The sequence below is a fragment of the Pterocles gutturalis genome, unplaced genomic scaffold (assembly GCF_000699245.1).
Source record: "Pterocles gutturalis isolate BGI_N339 unplaced genomic scaffold, ASM69924v1 scaffold12184, whole genome shotgun sequence".
NCBI classification, from domain to species: Eukaryota; Metazoa; Chordata; class Aves; order Pterocliformes; family Pteroclidae; genus Pterocles; species Pterocles gutturalis.
In genome coordinates, this window is record NW_010135851.1 from 5,129 (window position 1) to 22,625 (window position 17,497).

The 17,497-nt window shown below is 49.0% G+C and overlaps 1 protein-coding gene across 1 annotated transcript in view; it reads right to left on the reverse strand.

Annotated features, from left to right (window-relative positions):
• Positions 1-16,489, reverse strand: part of FBXL20 (F-box and leucine-rich repeat protein 20) — a 16,591-nt gene extending 102 nt beyond the window's left edge. Inside the window, exons 1-13 of the mRNA XM_010082062.1 lie at positions 16,428-16,489; positions 10,917-10,971; positions 10,306-10,380; positions 9,662-9,756; positions 9,125-9,193; positions 8,844-8,939; positions 7,990-8,116; positions 5,973-6,047; positions 4,225-4,355; positions 2,781-2,841; positions 2,284-2,328; positions 979-1,035; positions 278-514 (exon numbers count right to left, since the gene is read on the reverse strand). Coding sequence (XP_010080364.1) covers positions 278-514; positions 979-1,035; positions 2,284-2,328; positions 2,781-2,841; positions 4,225-4,355; positions 5,973-6,047; positions 7,990-8,116; positions 8,844-8,939; positions 9,125-9,193; positions 9,662-9,756; positions 10,306-10,380; positions 10,917-10,971; positions 16,428-16,489 — 1,185 coding nt within the window. The remainder of the gene's footprint in view (positions 1-277; positions 515-978; positions 1,036-2,283; positions 2,329-2,780; positions 2,842-4,224; positions 4,356-5,972; positions 6,048-7,989; positions 8,117-8,843; positions 8,940-9,124; positions 9,194-9,661; positions 9,757-10,305; positions 10,381-10,916; positions 10,972-16,427) is intronic.
• Positions 16,490-17,497: the final 1,008 nt, after the last annotated feature.

Genomic DNA, 17,497 nt, shown 5'->3' on the forward strand with positions numbered 1-17,497 from the left:
GGGTCTGCAACGAGAAACAGCGCGTAAAGCGACGAGGGCAGAGGTAATGCAACAGTCAGAGGCTGACACGGCAAAGCGAGTGCTCCCAAAATGGGCACCTGGGTGCTGGCTCTCCTCCCAGCAGACACAGCAACTCCCTCTTCCCACCAGCTAGTACTCATCCCCGCCCAACCTTCTCACTTTGAAGAACGAGCACCAGACCACGAGGAATCCGAAACCCCAGCCCACCCTGCCTCCTCCCTGCCGGATAAAGTGTTCAAGTCCCAGCCTTAGCAGTGATTTTATTTTTTTTTTTTTTTACCCTGAGTCTCTTGATCCCCGCCCGCGTGATTTGCTGGCAGTCGTACAGTTCTATCCTCTCCAAGCTGTGGCAGCTTTTCAGGTGCTCCAGGGAGGCGTCGGTGATCAAGGGGCAGTTGTCCAGCTCAATCACCTCCAAACGGTCGTGTGCGCAGGCGCCGTTCCCCAAGTGCCGAATCCCGTCGTCCGTGATCAGCTCACAGTGGGACAGGCTCTGCAGCCAAACACAGCACCTGAGCGCGCTGCCACCCACTCGGGGCTTTTTTTGAGGGGCTGCATCTTTCTTGGGGAGGAAGCGGGGCTTGAGCTAGGAGATGGCATCAGCTTTGCCAAGGGGACAGCGTGCAGAAGGGACACTGCCCAGGAGAACCCACCACCTGTGTCCCCCCTGCCCCTTGGGGACAGATTCTGCTGGGCTTGCAGAGGGCAGCCAGTGGCTGGCACAAGGACAATCCCGTGTCCTAGGACTCATTTTCAGGCAGTGGGAGGTGCCTGGCATGTGATTAATGCCAGCAGGAGGGGAGGGACAATAGGTTCTTCGGGGTCACGTCTCTAGCTGGATTTTCCAAGCCTTCGCAACTTGTCCGTGAAGTCAAAGAGACAAATCCCCAGAGGCAGCGCTTAAAATCCCTTTGTTTATAGAAAGAAAATGCTGAGCACCTCGCTTCCAGTACTCACCAGAACCTGGAGCCGTGGACAGTGTATGGAAAGCTGGATTAGCGTACTGTCTGTTATCTGGAAAAGAAGGAAAAAAAGCCTTTTCATGCTGGGTGCTTTTCCCAAGGACTTTTTCCCCTGCTATGAAAGAAAAACTGCGAACTTCCACCTAATCTGTGCCAGATTTCAGATGCACAGACCCTTCCACTCCCTTAGAGAAACCAGCCGCTGCCCTTGAAGGACAGGGACAGCGGAGGCATCACTGGGTTTCTGGACCTCCTTAAGCAGCTCACGGTTAAGAGCAGCAGCGGCGGAGGCATCACTGGGTTTCTGAACCTTCTTAAGCAGCTCACGGTTAAGAGCAGCAGGTGAGCAGACCGCTTCAACACCACAGTAACGCCTGAACGGTTACATCGGAAGGTACAAGGGGTGTTCACATCCCCTTCCAACAGCTCGGGGGATTGCCGAACTGTTCCTCTTTATTCTTCAGGAAGAAAGAGCCCCGACACAATGGCCTTCTGCTCTGAAAGCGCTCGCAGGGACCTTGCTGGGATGGCTTTGGCAGCCACTCCAAGGACACAGCCCAGATGTTCTTCCCTTTTTGGGTTAACTCTAAATCACTTCCTGTCTGGACTAATTTCCTCTTGTGAGCTCCTGAATTTCTGCCCCGTAAACATCAGGAAGTACAGAATACCGGGGTCACGCTGTTCTCACAGCAGGAAGCAGAATCCTATTATCTCCACTGTCTGTATCCGAATCGATTTCAAATCCGTCCTTGGGGCCAGCCACGTGCGGAGTCACGTCCCAGAGCCCTCCTTAAAGCCAATGGGGAGACTCATCGGGAACAGACTCGCTACTGGGAGCAGGGACACCCCAGTTTAATCCCAAGCTGCCACGTCTTCTATAAAATCGCTGCTGTCCAAACACTCTGGCTGCGTTTCTTCCGAGCAGAGGTAACTCCCACTATTTCCAGCAATATCCAGCACAAACCTTCCCTTCCCTTACGCGCAGGGATCCAACTCTGGGACTTTATCTTGTGTCGAGGGTCACAGTTCACACCTAACGGTCATTATTCACATCATCTCGTACATGACCTTCACCAGCATCTATTAAAGATTTTTTAATTACTTACAGCAGCAGTCACTACTATGGAATACGAACAAAGGATCTAACCACAAAAGCAATATTTTCTTATTCAAATCCATCCCATCTTCTCGCTCAGGATCCTAAACCAACTTCTCCTTTGGAGACACTCTGATTTTTCACCGTCTTTCCACACTGCTGGGACTGTGCTAAAAGAGAGCAGCCAGAGGTGGCACCTCCTACCTGGACGCACTCTTCCAGGTCCATTTTTTCAAGCTCGTGGCAGTTCTAGGAACAAACAGAAGATCAAACACACAAACTGAGCGCAACGTTCAGAAAGCAAACAAAGACAGTTCTTTTTAAAAATTAAGGTTTTTCTCCATGAAACATCATGGCTGGAAGGAAATTTGCTGCTTCTTTACGAACAGCAGCAAGTATAGTGAAGGAAATCGAGCAGTTTCACTCGTTTAACAACACAGAGGATTTTTTTATTCACAGAAAGTAGTTAAATTTAGAAAAACACTAAAGTTCGTAATTCCCAAGTTTTTAACTTTTCATGTAGTTTGGATGCACATCCTCCTAGATGTGTGGGTCAGGACAATGCCAAAGATTACATACAACCTGATTTTTGTAACTTGGCTTCCCCTCAAACTCATTACAAAAACCTATGTCCAAGAGGAAGCTACTGTTTGTTCATATCGATCACGAAACGAAGGCAAAGAGCAGAAACGAGCACTTACCCTAGCTAGAGTGGTAAAGCCCACATCTGTTAGTTGAGAACACCTTGCAACTTCTAATATTCTGCACAGAAAGAATTGATAATAACCACGGTGGAGTCATTTTGCTTTTCAGAGTGTTTCATTCAAAGCTTCCAGCCACCCAGAGGAGTCTGACCTGGTTCAGGCTGTGCTCTCTGCGGGGATCATTCGCACAAAGCATCCACCCCAGCACAGGTCCCAGGGAAGGAAACCAGGAGCCAGGCTGACAGGGAACCCCCCGGTCCTCCCGCCCGCGCCCCGCTCGAGGCAGGGAGGTCTGATCCGAGAGATGTTGGGCTAAGGACTAAATGTTGCTCTGAAAAAACCTTCATTGCTGGGCACTCCCCGAGCCACCTCCTCTGGTTTTTGCCCCAGAAAGGGGAAAAAGGGCGTAATGCACGGCAGCCTGGCAGGCGAGCAGGGGAGAATAAATACTTAATGCCACTACAGAAGAGTCTGAAGTCTTCCAAGAGGCGAACTGCTTGCTTCTGTGACTCCAGATAAACTCTCTGTCAGTTACCGCAGCTCTACAGAGGCTTCCTTCCCAGCGGTAACACATTTATCCACCTTTAGAGGAAGGGAAGCCAGCTTGCCTAAAGGCCATCACGCATTTTAGCGTACGGAGCTGCAGCAGAACATAAACACAGAAACCCCTTGGAACCAAAGTTCTATTTTACCCTCCTTTTCCCAAGCTGGTTTCTGTACCCTCGCATGCTGCCCCTTGTCCCCACGATTCTTTAACTGGGCTGTCAAACAGCTCTGTTCTCTCTATCCCCAGGGAGCCAGGGGGTTTTATGCCATTTACAAGAGGCCACTCGGCTGTTACAGGTGTCAGGTAATAAAACTGTCTCTGCTCTCTGCACCTGGCCATCCTCTGAATTACAGCCAAGCCTTCCTGAAGAAACTTGTCCTAATTAAAAAAAAAAAAAAGTCTTAAAAAGAAAAAAAAACCCCAAGCACCTGCGGAGATGTCGCTGGAAGCTCTGTCAAGCAGAGTGACTTCGCACAAACTCCATCTGCTACAAAAATCACGGTGAAAACCCCGTTCATATCCCACGTCAAGAGGAAACAACGTTGTTTCAATGTGTTTTCAGTTCTCAATACAAACGGAACCTAACCTCAGCTGTTTCTCATCCCAGAACAAACGCGGACACACAGTGGTGTGAAGGGAGGCGGCTGTAAGCGCGTCCAGCGGCAGCGCCCGCCGCCACGGCACGGAGCTCTGCGACCGCTGTTGGACTCTCACGAGTTTAGAAACCAGAAGTTTGAGTAAAACAATCCCATTGCAAATGCCTGGAAAGAGCTCAGTGACAAAAAATGTGTTTTCAGAAAGACTTTCAGAGTCTAAAATGGCTCCAACTCTGCGTGACTGTCACCAAGACCCTTCGCTGAACATGCAGCAGTCCCCGGAGCGCGGGTCGCTTACCGAAGCCGCGGGCAGTTCTGTCCCAGGGCGTTCAGGATGGCATCTGTAATGTTAGAGCAGCCTGAAGCACACAAGGATTGTAACTTGTGGCATCCTCTGCATATTGTAATGAGACCATCATCTGTTATTTGCTACAAGAAAAACAATAACAACATCACAAGCCATAACCACGTAGGTGGAGGTGCAAGGCTCTGCAGATTTTCCTGCTCAAACGTCCAAGCAGGCACTCGCCTGAAGCCAAGTTATGCTGCTTTCAACCCAAAAACACATTCAAATATTTCACCGGAGCAGCTGAAATAGGATAAGCCACACTGAAGGGACTTGTAAACATTCAGAAAGTGATTCCACATGCATGGAAACATTGCTGAGCTTGGGCCACGCGAGCGATGGGGGAAGGTCTCCTGCCTTCCTTCGCAACCCTTGCTGTAAAGACCCTCGTGGCTGAGACTCGACAAGGAAGCACCGAACAGTCAGAGTTACCCGCGGAATAAGCAGCAGGTTGTTTTCACAAACAGCCTTTTATACACGTCAGTGGTTTGGGACCAAAACCTGAACTGCTGGAGACAGGCTGAGAGCCCAAATCCACCCCACGGCACACGGGGGCTGTCCAGCCCCACGGGCTCTGCTCACAAGTCTGGGATGGCAACAGTGCAGCCAGATGTACGGCTCCAAAATCTGCTCCTGATGCTTCCCCGCACGAGGGGCTGGGGCTCGGCGTGGCCGTGGCCAGGAGCCGCACGGGATCCGGAGCGATGTGGGCAGGGGGTGAGGGACAGTAGGTGGCAGAGGCTGCGGTGCTGCAGGACCAGGTTAAGCCTCGCTCCATTCTTAGGTTCTGGATTTCCAGAGGCAGCCAGACTCAATTCTCACAGAAAAGCACCAACCCAGGGAGTGGTGGTGATGCTTTTGAAATAGCAAACGGTGAGTCTGGGGGCTGGAAGCCAAAGTGCTGGATTGAGATGAAATAGAAACCGAGCGGGACTTGGTATCTTCAGTTCAGGGGAGCAAGAACCTTGTTAGTTTTCTTCTCCCTCCTCCCTGTTTGCCTCTCCCCCAGACACCAGATGCAGCTCTGGAACCTGCCAACAGTCCAGCTCCTCCTCTGCCAGCACCCCGTCTCATTCGGATGGGAACCAGTCTCCAGCCAGTCCAGTAACTGGTGAAACTGCTCCTCAAACAGGATGGGGAGAGGACAGCCCTGCAGCCCCAGCGGCCTCGCCTGCTTCCGTGGAAAAGGAAGAGACCGTCCAGTCCCTCCCTGTGCGATGGTATGTACAAAGAGCCCATTCCAATTTCTTTTTTTTTTTGGCATAAATGCACATTTCTGGCACTGCAGAGTGGCTGGTTTAGAGCCCTTCTGCGCAGGGAAACTGTGCTTCCCGGTTCAATGTAACCGAGACCGGAGGAAGCGCCTGGCTGATCACCACCCAAACGCTCCAGCTGGTGGAAAGAATTTCTCCAGCTAGTCCTGGAAATGAGTTCAGAAGCTGCATGGGCAAGGCAAAGAGACAATTCTGACACAGTGAAGGCTGGGACACTGTTCTGGGGGCTTATTCCAGGTTACTGAATGCTACCAAAAAGCTGATTTTCATCCCCTTTTTAAACAAGTCTCGTAAACTGACAATTTCCCTGTCTGCACAGGTGATGGCGGTTCGGGGATGGAGGATATTCTGCACGGTTCTGCTCAGAGACGGCCCCTAAACGCGCCCCGACGGCTGAGCTGGGAGATCACGGGCAGCTGTACTTACTAAGCACGTCTGAAGGTTTAAAGTCACCAGCTCGGGACAGTGTGCACCGATGTATTTCAGAGCTTCATCCTCAAGCTGGAAAGAAAAATTTAGAGAGACTGAAACAACCTGTTAATACTTGAAGTCATCTTGAAAGCAAAGCTTTGAGAACAATACAGCATCTGTGCTTGGGAAACCGAGGGGGAGGAGGGCAACGCACCGCAGTCTCAGAGTACACAGCGATCACTGCATGATGACTTTTTTTTTTTCCCTCCCCATCTCAGGGTTCAAAGACCCACAAACTGAGTTACTGATTTAAAGATGAGCTGATCCGACCAAACACACGTAATTAACAAAGCAAGGAGTGAAATCAGGAGCTATTTACAGGGATTATGGCAACGCTTCGCTAGCGAGGGCCTGCCAGTAACGCTGGTTTTATATCGCAATGCTGGGACTCAAAAAAAAAAAAAAAAGTCTTATTTCAATGTGAGGAGCACAAATATATCCAGGTTGCTTTCTGATGATAAGAAGCCTGCTATTCTTAAATCTATACGAACAGATGGCAAGTAATTGATAACAAGGATATACTGCCATCAATATTACTCACGACTCCATACACTCAAGCTGTTTCTCTGACCTGAATTCTCAAAATAGACTGATATTGTTGTATCTCTAATCAAGTCATTTTTACAGCCGTGTATACCCATCTCACGTATTAAAAATCCAAGAGCAGGATAAATTTAGAAAAACTGACTATAGCCCTTCCAGCCGGGCTTTCTCGCGCACAGCCGGGCACACAACCGGCGCGTTGCTGCGTTTGCTTATCCTGCGTCCGTGCGCAGGAGAAAGATGCTTTTTGCAAAATAAAAAGATATAGCTGTTTATCCACACACAGCAGCCAAAAACGGCACTTAGTGACTCACACTCAAAGAATCCCTACCCCAAGGCAAAAGATAAATAATAAAAAACCAGCGCTGTCAATGTTTGGGTAGGAGGACCTAACAGATCAAAGATCACTTTCCAGGTCGACCTCGAAGCTCTCAAACCCTCAGGAGTCTCTGGGCCACAGATTTCACCTCCTGAGGGGTCAGTGTTACGCTCCTTTGTCAAGGGCAGGATTCTGAGATACGTGTTTGCTCCTTTCTAGCCTATCTGTGTTAAAAAGACCCCAGCCCATATAAGTGAAAAAAAAAAAATAATTAGCCTCTACTTTCTTTGTGAAATAGCTTTGCGAGGAGCTGTTGCTCAGTACAAGAGTAATGCTCCAGGTTGATGTGCGTCACGTCCCAGATCCTAATGGATACAACTCCCCAGTAAAGCTGGAACACAGGGAAGCACTGAACATCTTAAACTCCTCAATGATTCACCAGCTAAGATAGTAAAGACAGATCAAAGGAAGTTAAGTCTAAGTAATAAAAATAATAACAAGGGAGCAAAAAACCCTTTCAGCTGTAGGAGTTAGGGCACCATTTATATATTCCAAAGTACAAGCTCTGCAGCTCTTCAAAATACGCTGTAACAGCTCGAGAGCTACACGATAGACTTGAGGGAATCGTACGACGCTCCTGGGTGGCTGCAGGGATCTTCTCAAGGAGTCACACACATGGTGATTCTCTTTGACTACCTAGAAGATCCAAACGCCACGTCGAGGAAAGTCTGTCACCAGCGCAGATGAAAGTACCGCCACGCTTCCTAAAATCTTCTGAGCCTTCAGAAACGGATGGGTCTGGCCATGAATAACAGTGATCTCCTCTTTTAAAGAGTTTGCTCAACGTGTTCCCGATGGGATAAAAGAAGAATGATTCTACAGCGAGATAGGCAATTTGTTCACCGCCCCACTATTCACGCTGAGCTTAAAGCTATTAAAGAATTTCAATAAAAGCAGTTAATCTCCAACAGACAGATTGTGAGTAATTTCAGTACCATAACAGTTCTGGAAATAGAAAAATCCACAATACTTCATCCCCATACTCTCAGCTACGGCAGGAATCAGCCAGCTGTCATTATTCAATCCCAGCGCTCTCCGCAGAGCCGTTACCTGCGTGCAGCCTTTCAGGAACAGGGCTTTGAGTCCACCGCAGCCTCGCACCAGAGCCTGGATGCCGTCCTTGGTCACTTGGTCGCACCAGGAGATATTCAGCTGTTCCAGCAGCGGGCATCCCTCACTTCGGAGGTGAAAGGAAAAGCGTGGGGAAACTTGGTTTCGTTTTGGAAAGAAATCCTGCTTCAAGGCAGAACCTAGGAAATTCCCATTTCTGGAGCACAGACGTGCATCCGCACCCCACACACCCACGGGGAACACTTCTGTCAAACATTATCTCCTTTTTTGAATAGCTTGGCCCCTATTGTTACCTGTCGTGTTTTTTCTGCATCCTTTTCTCTGTCCCAATATCTTCCCACCAATGTCTGTCTGTCCCTTCCTTTTCTAGATTACTTGGCAATTCCATTTAGCAGATTTAAGCAGTTCTATGTCTCCTAAGCAGTTTAAAAAGACAAATAGTCACATGCTGGTGTCCACCTTCTAGCTGCGCAAACAATCGCTATGGACGCGAGGAACCTGGCGGTTAGTAACCGGGCATTTAAAAAAAAAACCAGACTAAAGCTTTTGTCTCCCCCAAAATCCCTCCTCCAGGACTTTAACAGAACGTAATTCTTCTCCTACTGCTAAGAGCCTTCAGGACGGACACAAACAAGGCGGAGGGCAGCTTTTAGGAGTGCTCCTCCTCTGTCTCAGCAAACCAGGAGGCACAACGGTGAAGGCTGAGCTCTGGTGGGGAACGCCTGAATCCTCATCACATCTCAGCCTAGGTCAGCCTGCCCCGAGGCACACGGGCAGCGGGGGGGTCACGCTACCGGGATCAACCGGCAAAAGTCAACGTCACTGACTCCTACCTCAGCGCTTTCAGAGACAGGTTGGTGATGGAGGTGCAGGAGGCCAGGTCGAGGTGCCTGAGCTTAGAGCAGAACTTACTGAGGCTGGTACATGTGCTGGAAGAGAGCACACAGGACACACTCACGCAAGGGGTTTATTTTATTCAGTCATACACATTCCATATGATGTGCAGTATGTTATCGACTGCGTGCACAAGCCTGGCCTTCCCTTAAAAAAAGGGATGGAAAACAGACCATGGTGCACACAGAAAAGAGGACAAACAGAGAAGAATGTTACTCACGCATCTGTGATCTTGGTACAGCCGTTCAGGTTCAGTACTTCAATATTTCTGCAGTTCTGTGCAAATGTCCTTTATTAAAGGAAAGGGAAAACACGGTGTTTTTCAGGCAACAGACTTCCAGATGTTTTACAGCATTTGTTTTGACCGTAACACATCAGATACAATTTCACAAAATTGTTTCAAACAAAATAAATAAGGAAATAAATAACATTAATAATTTATGTCGCCCTGTAACTTGCCTTGGGATTTCCCAGCCTAAAGGCAAAAGCTCGTAAAATTCAGTGCCAATTACTACTGAGCCTGTAGCAGCAGCTGGCGTTATTTTAATGAGAACTGAGAATAAACGGCTACTGTGCGAGTTAAAAAATGATAAATTGAAAAGGCTTGTACATTACTGCTCTCGACGTTTTAAGTTAGACACCCAGGCTAAAGATCTCAGCTACAAAGTGTTCATAAATTATTCCAGTCCTCTGTGGCTGTAGAAACGGAATCATTCTTTACACGGTATGTAAGAGGGGAAAGAAGCCATGCCACTACCTTAACGCATTGTCTCCCACTCCCAGGCAGCCGCGCAGGCTTAGCTTCCGCAAGAAACCCCCACATCTTTTAGAAATATTCTCAACGACTCGGCCCTGTCGGAGACAGAAAGAATTACATTAAAATCCAAAAGTCACCTGATCGCTCAGCAAGTTGAAATTTTGCAGATTAACAACAGTGTTATTCTAGGTAAAACAAAAATGCCATGACAGTAACCTAAGGCAGGGAGAGGGAGAATTCTTCAGCTTCTGAAGATAGAGAGACAAGGAACCATCACCTAAAGCTGCTCAGGACAATGACTGACATCAGAGTGGAAGGAAAAGCAGCCCAGGTTCTGCTATACAGGGGCAGCGGTTTCCCACAAGAACACATCTGTTCTACTCACTTCTGTTTTCAGAACACACACAAATACTTTGCTTTTGTTACTACCTTTAAGTCTCGATTCAGATATAGAATTCTGCCCATTTTCAAAAGCTGAATGGATTGCTAAGACGTTGAAAGACTCCCTGATGCTAAGAAGAACTGAAATTAATGATTTCTGTCTCCAGGGAAAGTAAAAAGGGTTACATGGGGAGTATTAATCCATTCTAGGCTGTAATTACATTTTAACAAGAAAAATGGGTTTGTATGTCACTTAATTATACCTCAATATCCCTCTGGAAATCAAACAGGTCAATTCGCTGCCAGTTACTGCCATCCAGGGCCAGAACATTCCACGCCTTTATCGAGGGAAAAAATGTAAATGTGTTGTTAATATGAAAAAAAAAACCAAAACAAAACCAAGAAACCAAACCCACCAGTTGGGACCTCGTTATGGTTTGTTCCTTTCAGAAACAACATTCTGTCTCGGATGGAAAAGCAACAAGCAATCACAGCCAACATGGAAAACTCTGCGGTTACCAGGATGACTTCCTCGGACAAGAGTCCCCTCGCCCACACGACGGGCTCTTTGCGAGACCCCAGCGCAGGCCAGCCCGCGGTGCCCCGGCCGCTTCTGCGCCCACCAGAGACGGAGATGCTGAGCCCGGGCTGGAGCATCTTCACTGTCCCAGCGGGAATCTAATCCCCGCTGCAGCACCACCAGCTAAACCCAGGCTGCTGGAGGATGCTAGCAGGACCAACACGGGGACGAGGGACACCAGGACATGGGTGAGTGCCTGGTGTAGGGTCTCCCCAGGGATCGGCACTGACGAGGAGAATGAAGCTCGTGTTCAATGAACCGTTAAAACCCACCAGCGAGGAGGAAGGTTCTTACCCTGGAAACTTGGGCACAACGACACAGAGTGACCACATCCAGGAAAGAGAAAATTCTGTAACAGAAACAGAAGATACCTAATTGGTTATCTATGTTTAAAACAAAGAGAACATGGAAAACAAAGGGGGAAAAAAAAGGACTGGAGACAGCAAAACTTCTTTGTAATTCAGTTGAAAGCTGAATTGTGAAAAGAAGCGCAGAGCTAGCAGATAACAAATGAAAACAGAACACGGATCCTGAACAAGTCGTCTCACACCTTGGAGTATTCGCTGGCAATAAACTGAACTACTCGTTATCAAAACAGACACAAGGATCGTGTCGCTTAACAGCCGAACGTTGGGTTAAGTCAGGCTATGGCAGAACAGCCGGCCGCGTCGGGCTGGTCCGGCTCCTGCTCAGCCCAGGAGCATCGCTGAGCCCCCTGCGCCTCTGCTCCATGAAAACATCTTCAGCACCAGCTCCCCCGAAGCGAGTAGTGTAATAATTAACAGTTAATCGACCAAGGCGACAGCCTGATGTCGGCGCGTGGTTATTTCTTGTTTTTCATGCAGCTATGCTAAATATGAAGTGTTGCTAGCGCGGGGCAGGAGGAGCATTTTGCTCCGCGGCGCTGCAGACCGACTCGCACGGCCAGATGATCGGCTGGGCTGTGTCAGCGCAGTGCCCGGGAGAGACGCGTTTCGGATTAAGCGATGCAGTCACTCCTCTGCGGTATGTCGTTCCTCTGCCAGGGCACACCCAAGTGATCAGGCCAACACCCCGGTGTTGCTGTCCTATTTATTGGGATAAAGGAATTAGGCAGTAATACTTCGCAATGCGTTTATCTCAGGCATGTACACCCCCACCTGTGACTGCAGGAAGGGCTGAGCCCATTTCACGCCCCCAAATCTGCACCAATTCATCAATACGGTTATTTTATGGTCTAGAGTTGCTCAAAGAATCATATGCCACACAACAGAGAGGGTCAAGTGGACAGTAAGAAGGCAGTAAGGTCTCATTCTCTTTGACAGCAATCATAAAATCATAGCACAAGACGTTTTTGCAAAGATAACGCAAGTGTTTGACTACGAGGAAACACCTGCACATGTGCTTTTATATTTTAAACTTGAAGACCACCAGCAAGAGAAGGCAAATGTCACCAGATGCAAGTGTTAAAGGTACGGGGCTTTTCCCATATTGCTTTCTCCGTGGAAATCCCAGGCTATTAAGATCCACCTCATCCTCTACCAGGGGCTATCAGGTCTTGGCCAAATTCTTTCCAGCCTCCTGCTGCTCCCTTCCCAGCCAGCCCACTGAGCGAGAGACGTCAGCACAGTCACCTCCGAGGTGAACGCTGCTGAGCTCCGCCAGCACCTCCCTCGCTGTCTAACTCGGAGACTTGGGCTCTAAAAAGCTCAAGAGCATTTTCCAGTGTTTTCCAAACTGCTCCTGCATTCGGTCAAGAGTATCAGGCAATGACTCAGCAGGAGCAGCCTGCAGAAGTGACTCTTTCAGCAGCAGTCACTACTGGGTTGCGCGTTTTGGTCGTTTCAGAACTGGCTCCAGCTACAACCCTTCCCGTGGCCTGGAGAGAACAGCAGGAGCAGCGCCAATATCCTGCGGCACAATGACCCCAGCTAAGCTTTCCAATCCAGCCCTGAGGACAGGCTTTTTTCTTCTCCAAGGAGCTGTTGGGGAACATTTAAAAAAAAACCCCAAAACCCACAAACAAGCCGCCCACGTGGCTGAGCAATGACTGAGCAGGCGTCGTCTTCCAAGAGGATACAGCACGGGTCACAAATGCTGGCTCTCTTTTCAGCAATCTGCATAGTATAGAATAAAGCAAAGAATCTATGTGTCACTTGAAAGAACATCCATTCCTAACGGCTCAACTGGAACTGGATTTGACAATGAGGAACCATACTGGGCTGACGGGAAATTTGGATGTAACTTAGCTACTCAGCTCCAGACCCTCTCTTACTAATAGAGGGACAATTCTCCTCCTGGAATTGTTCCAAAACACCAAATCCTTAGCAAATACCTGCTGCTCTGGTCAGATTCCGTTTATCTGGCGAAAGCAAGCAGAGAAGAGTGAGCAGCAGCAGGCTGAACAGCACGACTTGAATAATGGTTTTCCCCGATTCCGCCTCAACAGCTCAAAAGGCACCGAGCTGGGATGTTTATTTTTACACCCAACACAGAGGATTTCGGTTCTGCTCCCAGCTGACTGCTCTACACTCACATTGGCCTTTATTCTCTTCAGAGTTGACAGTAAGAAAATAATCCACACCCATGACTTTATCATCAAACAGCGATCACAGGTGAAGGCAGACTGAGCATTCCCAACAGGAATTAAAGCAAGTCTGGCGCTGTAGCAGATTGAATCATTTCCCTGGAAAGTTGCTCAGTGTATTTAGGACTTGGCCTGAACAGTCCAGCACCAGACAATTTCGCTCAAACACGCTGCAGTTAGAGCATTTTTCAGGTTTCAACCTCTTAATCCACCCAGGGTTTTCTAGGACTCCTCACTTTCCCACTGCTGCTCTAATCAGATTAGGGTCAGGACTCCAACGAAATCCCTGGATGCTGCGGGCTTTGAGGTGAGCTAGCTTAGACCTTTAGCCTTCTAAAATTACCAGCACCGATTCATGTCAGTGACCCACCATTCAAGTTACATTTTGCTCCGTACTCATTTTATACCGATGGGCTTAGCCAGGAGGAGAAGGAACAACAACCTTTCTGCCAACTCACCGGTTCCCCACGTGCTCTGTCGCTTCCTTGTCACCAGCAGAACTCAAGCTCCCGAGGAATCAATCAACACGGCGCTTGAAGGTCAGATGGCGAAGGCAGCGCCAGTGCCCGGCTGTGCTGAAAACAGGCGAGCAGGCAGCAGCGCCGAGTCAAGGCCGCTTACGCCCGGAGAGAACTGAACACTGCTTGGCCTGCCCATGAACCAACGAGGAAAAGACGAACCCCCGCAGCCCGGCCGCCCTCCCCCTGCCAAGCATAAGCTGTCCAGCAGCCCCACGTCACGCCGAGAGCAAACCTGCTCCAGGGAGCCAGCAGAGACCACCGCTGCCGCGGAAAATCCAGGCTTGTGGTTAGGGTTTGGCTTGCAGACCAAACGCGGCTGGCAGGCAGCACCAGGAATGAACGCACCTTTTCAACAGGGCAGCGGTGCTGCCAGCGCAGGAACAGGGACACGGTGGCTGGGGAATGACCCCATCACGGCCGACGCGGACCATGGCCGCGCTGCTCAGACTCACCGAGCCAGGCGCTGCCCGCAGAGCGGGCGGCAGCGGCAGAGGAACGAGGGTGGTGAGCGAAACTCCACTTTTTGCTGGTTTGGCTCATTTATAGAAGTGTAAAGAGATATTCACGTATAAAGGTGTAACGCCCAGAAACTCGGCGAGGAGAGAGGACTTTCCTAGAGACTAGCCAGGAGACAGAGCTGAAGCAGTACAGCAGTTTCAGGAGAAGGATTTGGGACCCATCACTGATCTCTCTATCCACGTGCTGCAGGACAGCTTTGTTCAGAGTCCCGCTCTTGGGGAAACGCAGGACAATCACTGCTACCAGCAAGGTGGAAGGGCAGAACATGACACGGCAGCTGGAGCACGGACACGTTTAAAGGAGAGATTTCCTAGGACAGCTCTCCAGAGCGCTTTACACCTCCAGCCCATCCGCCTGGACGAAAGCGCTACCGGAGCTGCACATTGCTGTATCTCGGGGCATGACAGAGGCTGCTGTTCGCCCCTTTTACATCCTCCTACTCTTTATTCTGCTCAAGTACAGCTTTCCACTTTGCAACCACACACACGGGACACCAATGCCATCTGCAGAATGAACAAACCAGAGAACAAGACACCGCACAGCAGTGCTGCTTCAACACAAAGTCTTTGTCTTGCAGACAGTGACACTCACTCACAGGAGATTCCTGCAGATAAATGCATCCAAGTTTCTCTTTCAAAGGCTGCACTGTCAATCCACACTAATTAATTTTCACAGTATGCTCACAGTGAATTCCAACTCTCAAAACCATTACTTATGAACTTCAACATTTACAAACTTTGTCTCCTGGTTTCTCGTAGGTTCCACACACTCCTGGACACTTGCTCTGTTCCTCGGCAGGTTAGGATGACCAGTGACACCAAGACACAAAAGACAAAAACATTTCTGTAGGGCAGGAGCGTGCATACGGCTGAGACCTCAGCCACACCCTGGCTTGGTGCAGGACCTTCCCTCCTGCTCACCACAAATCCTTCTCCAATTGTCTGGGAACGCTCCTCAACACCAGCTACCTCCTACGGACCTAGACGTGCTCAGCAGTCCCACTCGGGATCGCTCCCCTTGACCGATCTACCGGAAAGCTCACCCATGCTCTGCTCAAAGTCCTGTTCCCTGGCAGCCCAGCGCCCACACGTGTCCTCCCCTGAAGTCTGTGAAAAATCTCAAATTCCACCCCCCAAACTTCTCCTCCCTACCAGATCCCCTGCTTGCCCTGCACCACACCAACTCCCTGCCCCGTTGCCCGTGTTCCAGGCTCAGAGCCCAGATACCCACTTCATTAGCAAGGAGGACTTTAGGAGACATATAATTTGCTTTTAGATGAATAATACTGGAATAAAAAAACCTGAATCAGATTGGAGATGCCATTACAGAGAACAGAGGAGGCAGTGCAGTCAAAAGAAAAAAAAAAGAGACAGGTTTTTATTTTTCCTCTCCATTTTATCTCCCAAGTGAGCTAGAAGCAGTTTCCTGTGTCAGAGCTCCTCTCCCCAGACCTTTTATTACCATTAAATGCTGACAGTACTGCACAGTTTCCTGGAGTGTAAGAATTTTGTTCCTGTTAATAATTCAAGCTGCACCCTGCAATTGCCTTCACCGTTTACAGCCTGGCATCTCAGCGCAAAGCTGAACACGACTTTGCTCCAAGGTGCCAAACTGTGACGACTGAGGTACAATCACACACAGCATCACACTGCTCCTGCGCCGGGGAAGGCAAACTTCCACAGGTACGGACACGGGGGCTGCGGAAGGGCAGCACAGGGAGGGGGCAGATCTACCGAGATCCACAAAGTCCGATCTGTTCGATCTCTGCCAACAGCACCATCCTGCCAGGTGCTGAACATCTGCCTCTTATTGATGAGGAACAGGACAAAGTCTACTTGAGCATCACTGGAGCAAAGGAACTACATTTTTTATTAAAATGGAACATTTTAGAGTCAGGCAGAATCCTGTTCTACCCATTAGCCTATACTTACCGCTTATTTTCACCAAGGACTTGTTTAATCCTTACCTCTCCCATCTACAAACAGGCAACCAGCAAATTAATTTAACATTTCAAAACCCCAAACCTAATAACATTTAGGATAAACTCCTGCTGATGCAGACTTGTGATCTGCTTCCGTTTGTCTCTGGCTTTGTAAGGCACCGGTCCAAGCTCACGATTTATGAGAACAGCAACAGCAGCTCCTGGCTGCAGGTAACACACACCCCAGTCTCCAAGCTCACAAACTGACGGAGGCTTACCGAAGCAGCAGCTCTTTCGGAAGTTTTTTGTTGATCACAGCTTCATCATTGTTTGAGAACATCTGTAAACAAAAACAATTTAAACATTTTAGCTATATATTTTCATTAAGGAAACAAACCCTCTTTCACGCCAGGGAAGAAGCTGCTGGTTCACGAGAGACACCTGGCCCAGTAAATTCTCAAAAGATGAACTTTGTGCTCAAGCTTCCAAACTCCTGGACTGGACCCTGGTTGGATGGAATATTACTCTCAGTATAGTTTAAAAAATGGTCCAAGAACGCTTTGTGGATTGATGGATTAAATATAAACTGAGATTTTAAATTTATCTATGGAAGTCGATGATAACTGGGGGGTACCCATGGGCTGGCACTGCCCAGAGGAAGGTATCACAGCACTACTGCCGCTTCCATCTGTGTCACAGCTCCGCGAAGCCACACCAAAGCACGGGCTCTTTAAAATCATAAAGTGTAACTACACCCCAACCACGCACACGGCAAAGGGGTGGAAGAGCCACCACAAGGATGACCACGCAGCCCAAATATCCAACAAACCGAGGCTGGAGGTGCCAGCAGAGCAGGGCTGGTTTCCATCGCAGCAAAAGGCGCAGGGCAAGCGGGATTTAATTCAAATCATGAGGCACGGTTTAAAGGGAGACGTGATATTTGCTGCATCAGGAGGAGAGATGATTCCGGGAAAACACCATGTTCTTCCAAGGCATTGAACCAGAGCGGGTTGTTGCATCCCATAAGCGTTTTCATGCAACGTGCTATCACAGTGGCCAACAGTTTACAGACCTGCAAGGGGCTTCTGGACCAGTTAAAATAATCCCACCAGCTGCAAGAGTGAGAAAAGCTTCTCTTTTCTATGGAGCCTCACGAGCTTCCTGAGGAATATCTACACGTATTTAATAGACTTGGTATTGTCCTGCCATGACAAAAATCCAACCAACCACCCTCCACACGCTGATGTCTGTGGGAGGAACGATCAGAGTGACCTGGGAACTAAGGCTGCAGAGCAGTGACGCCTCATTCCACTTAAAAGCGTGCTTTCAACATTTCCAAAAGCAAAGC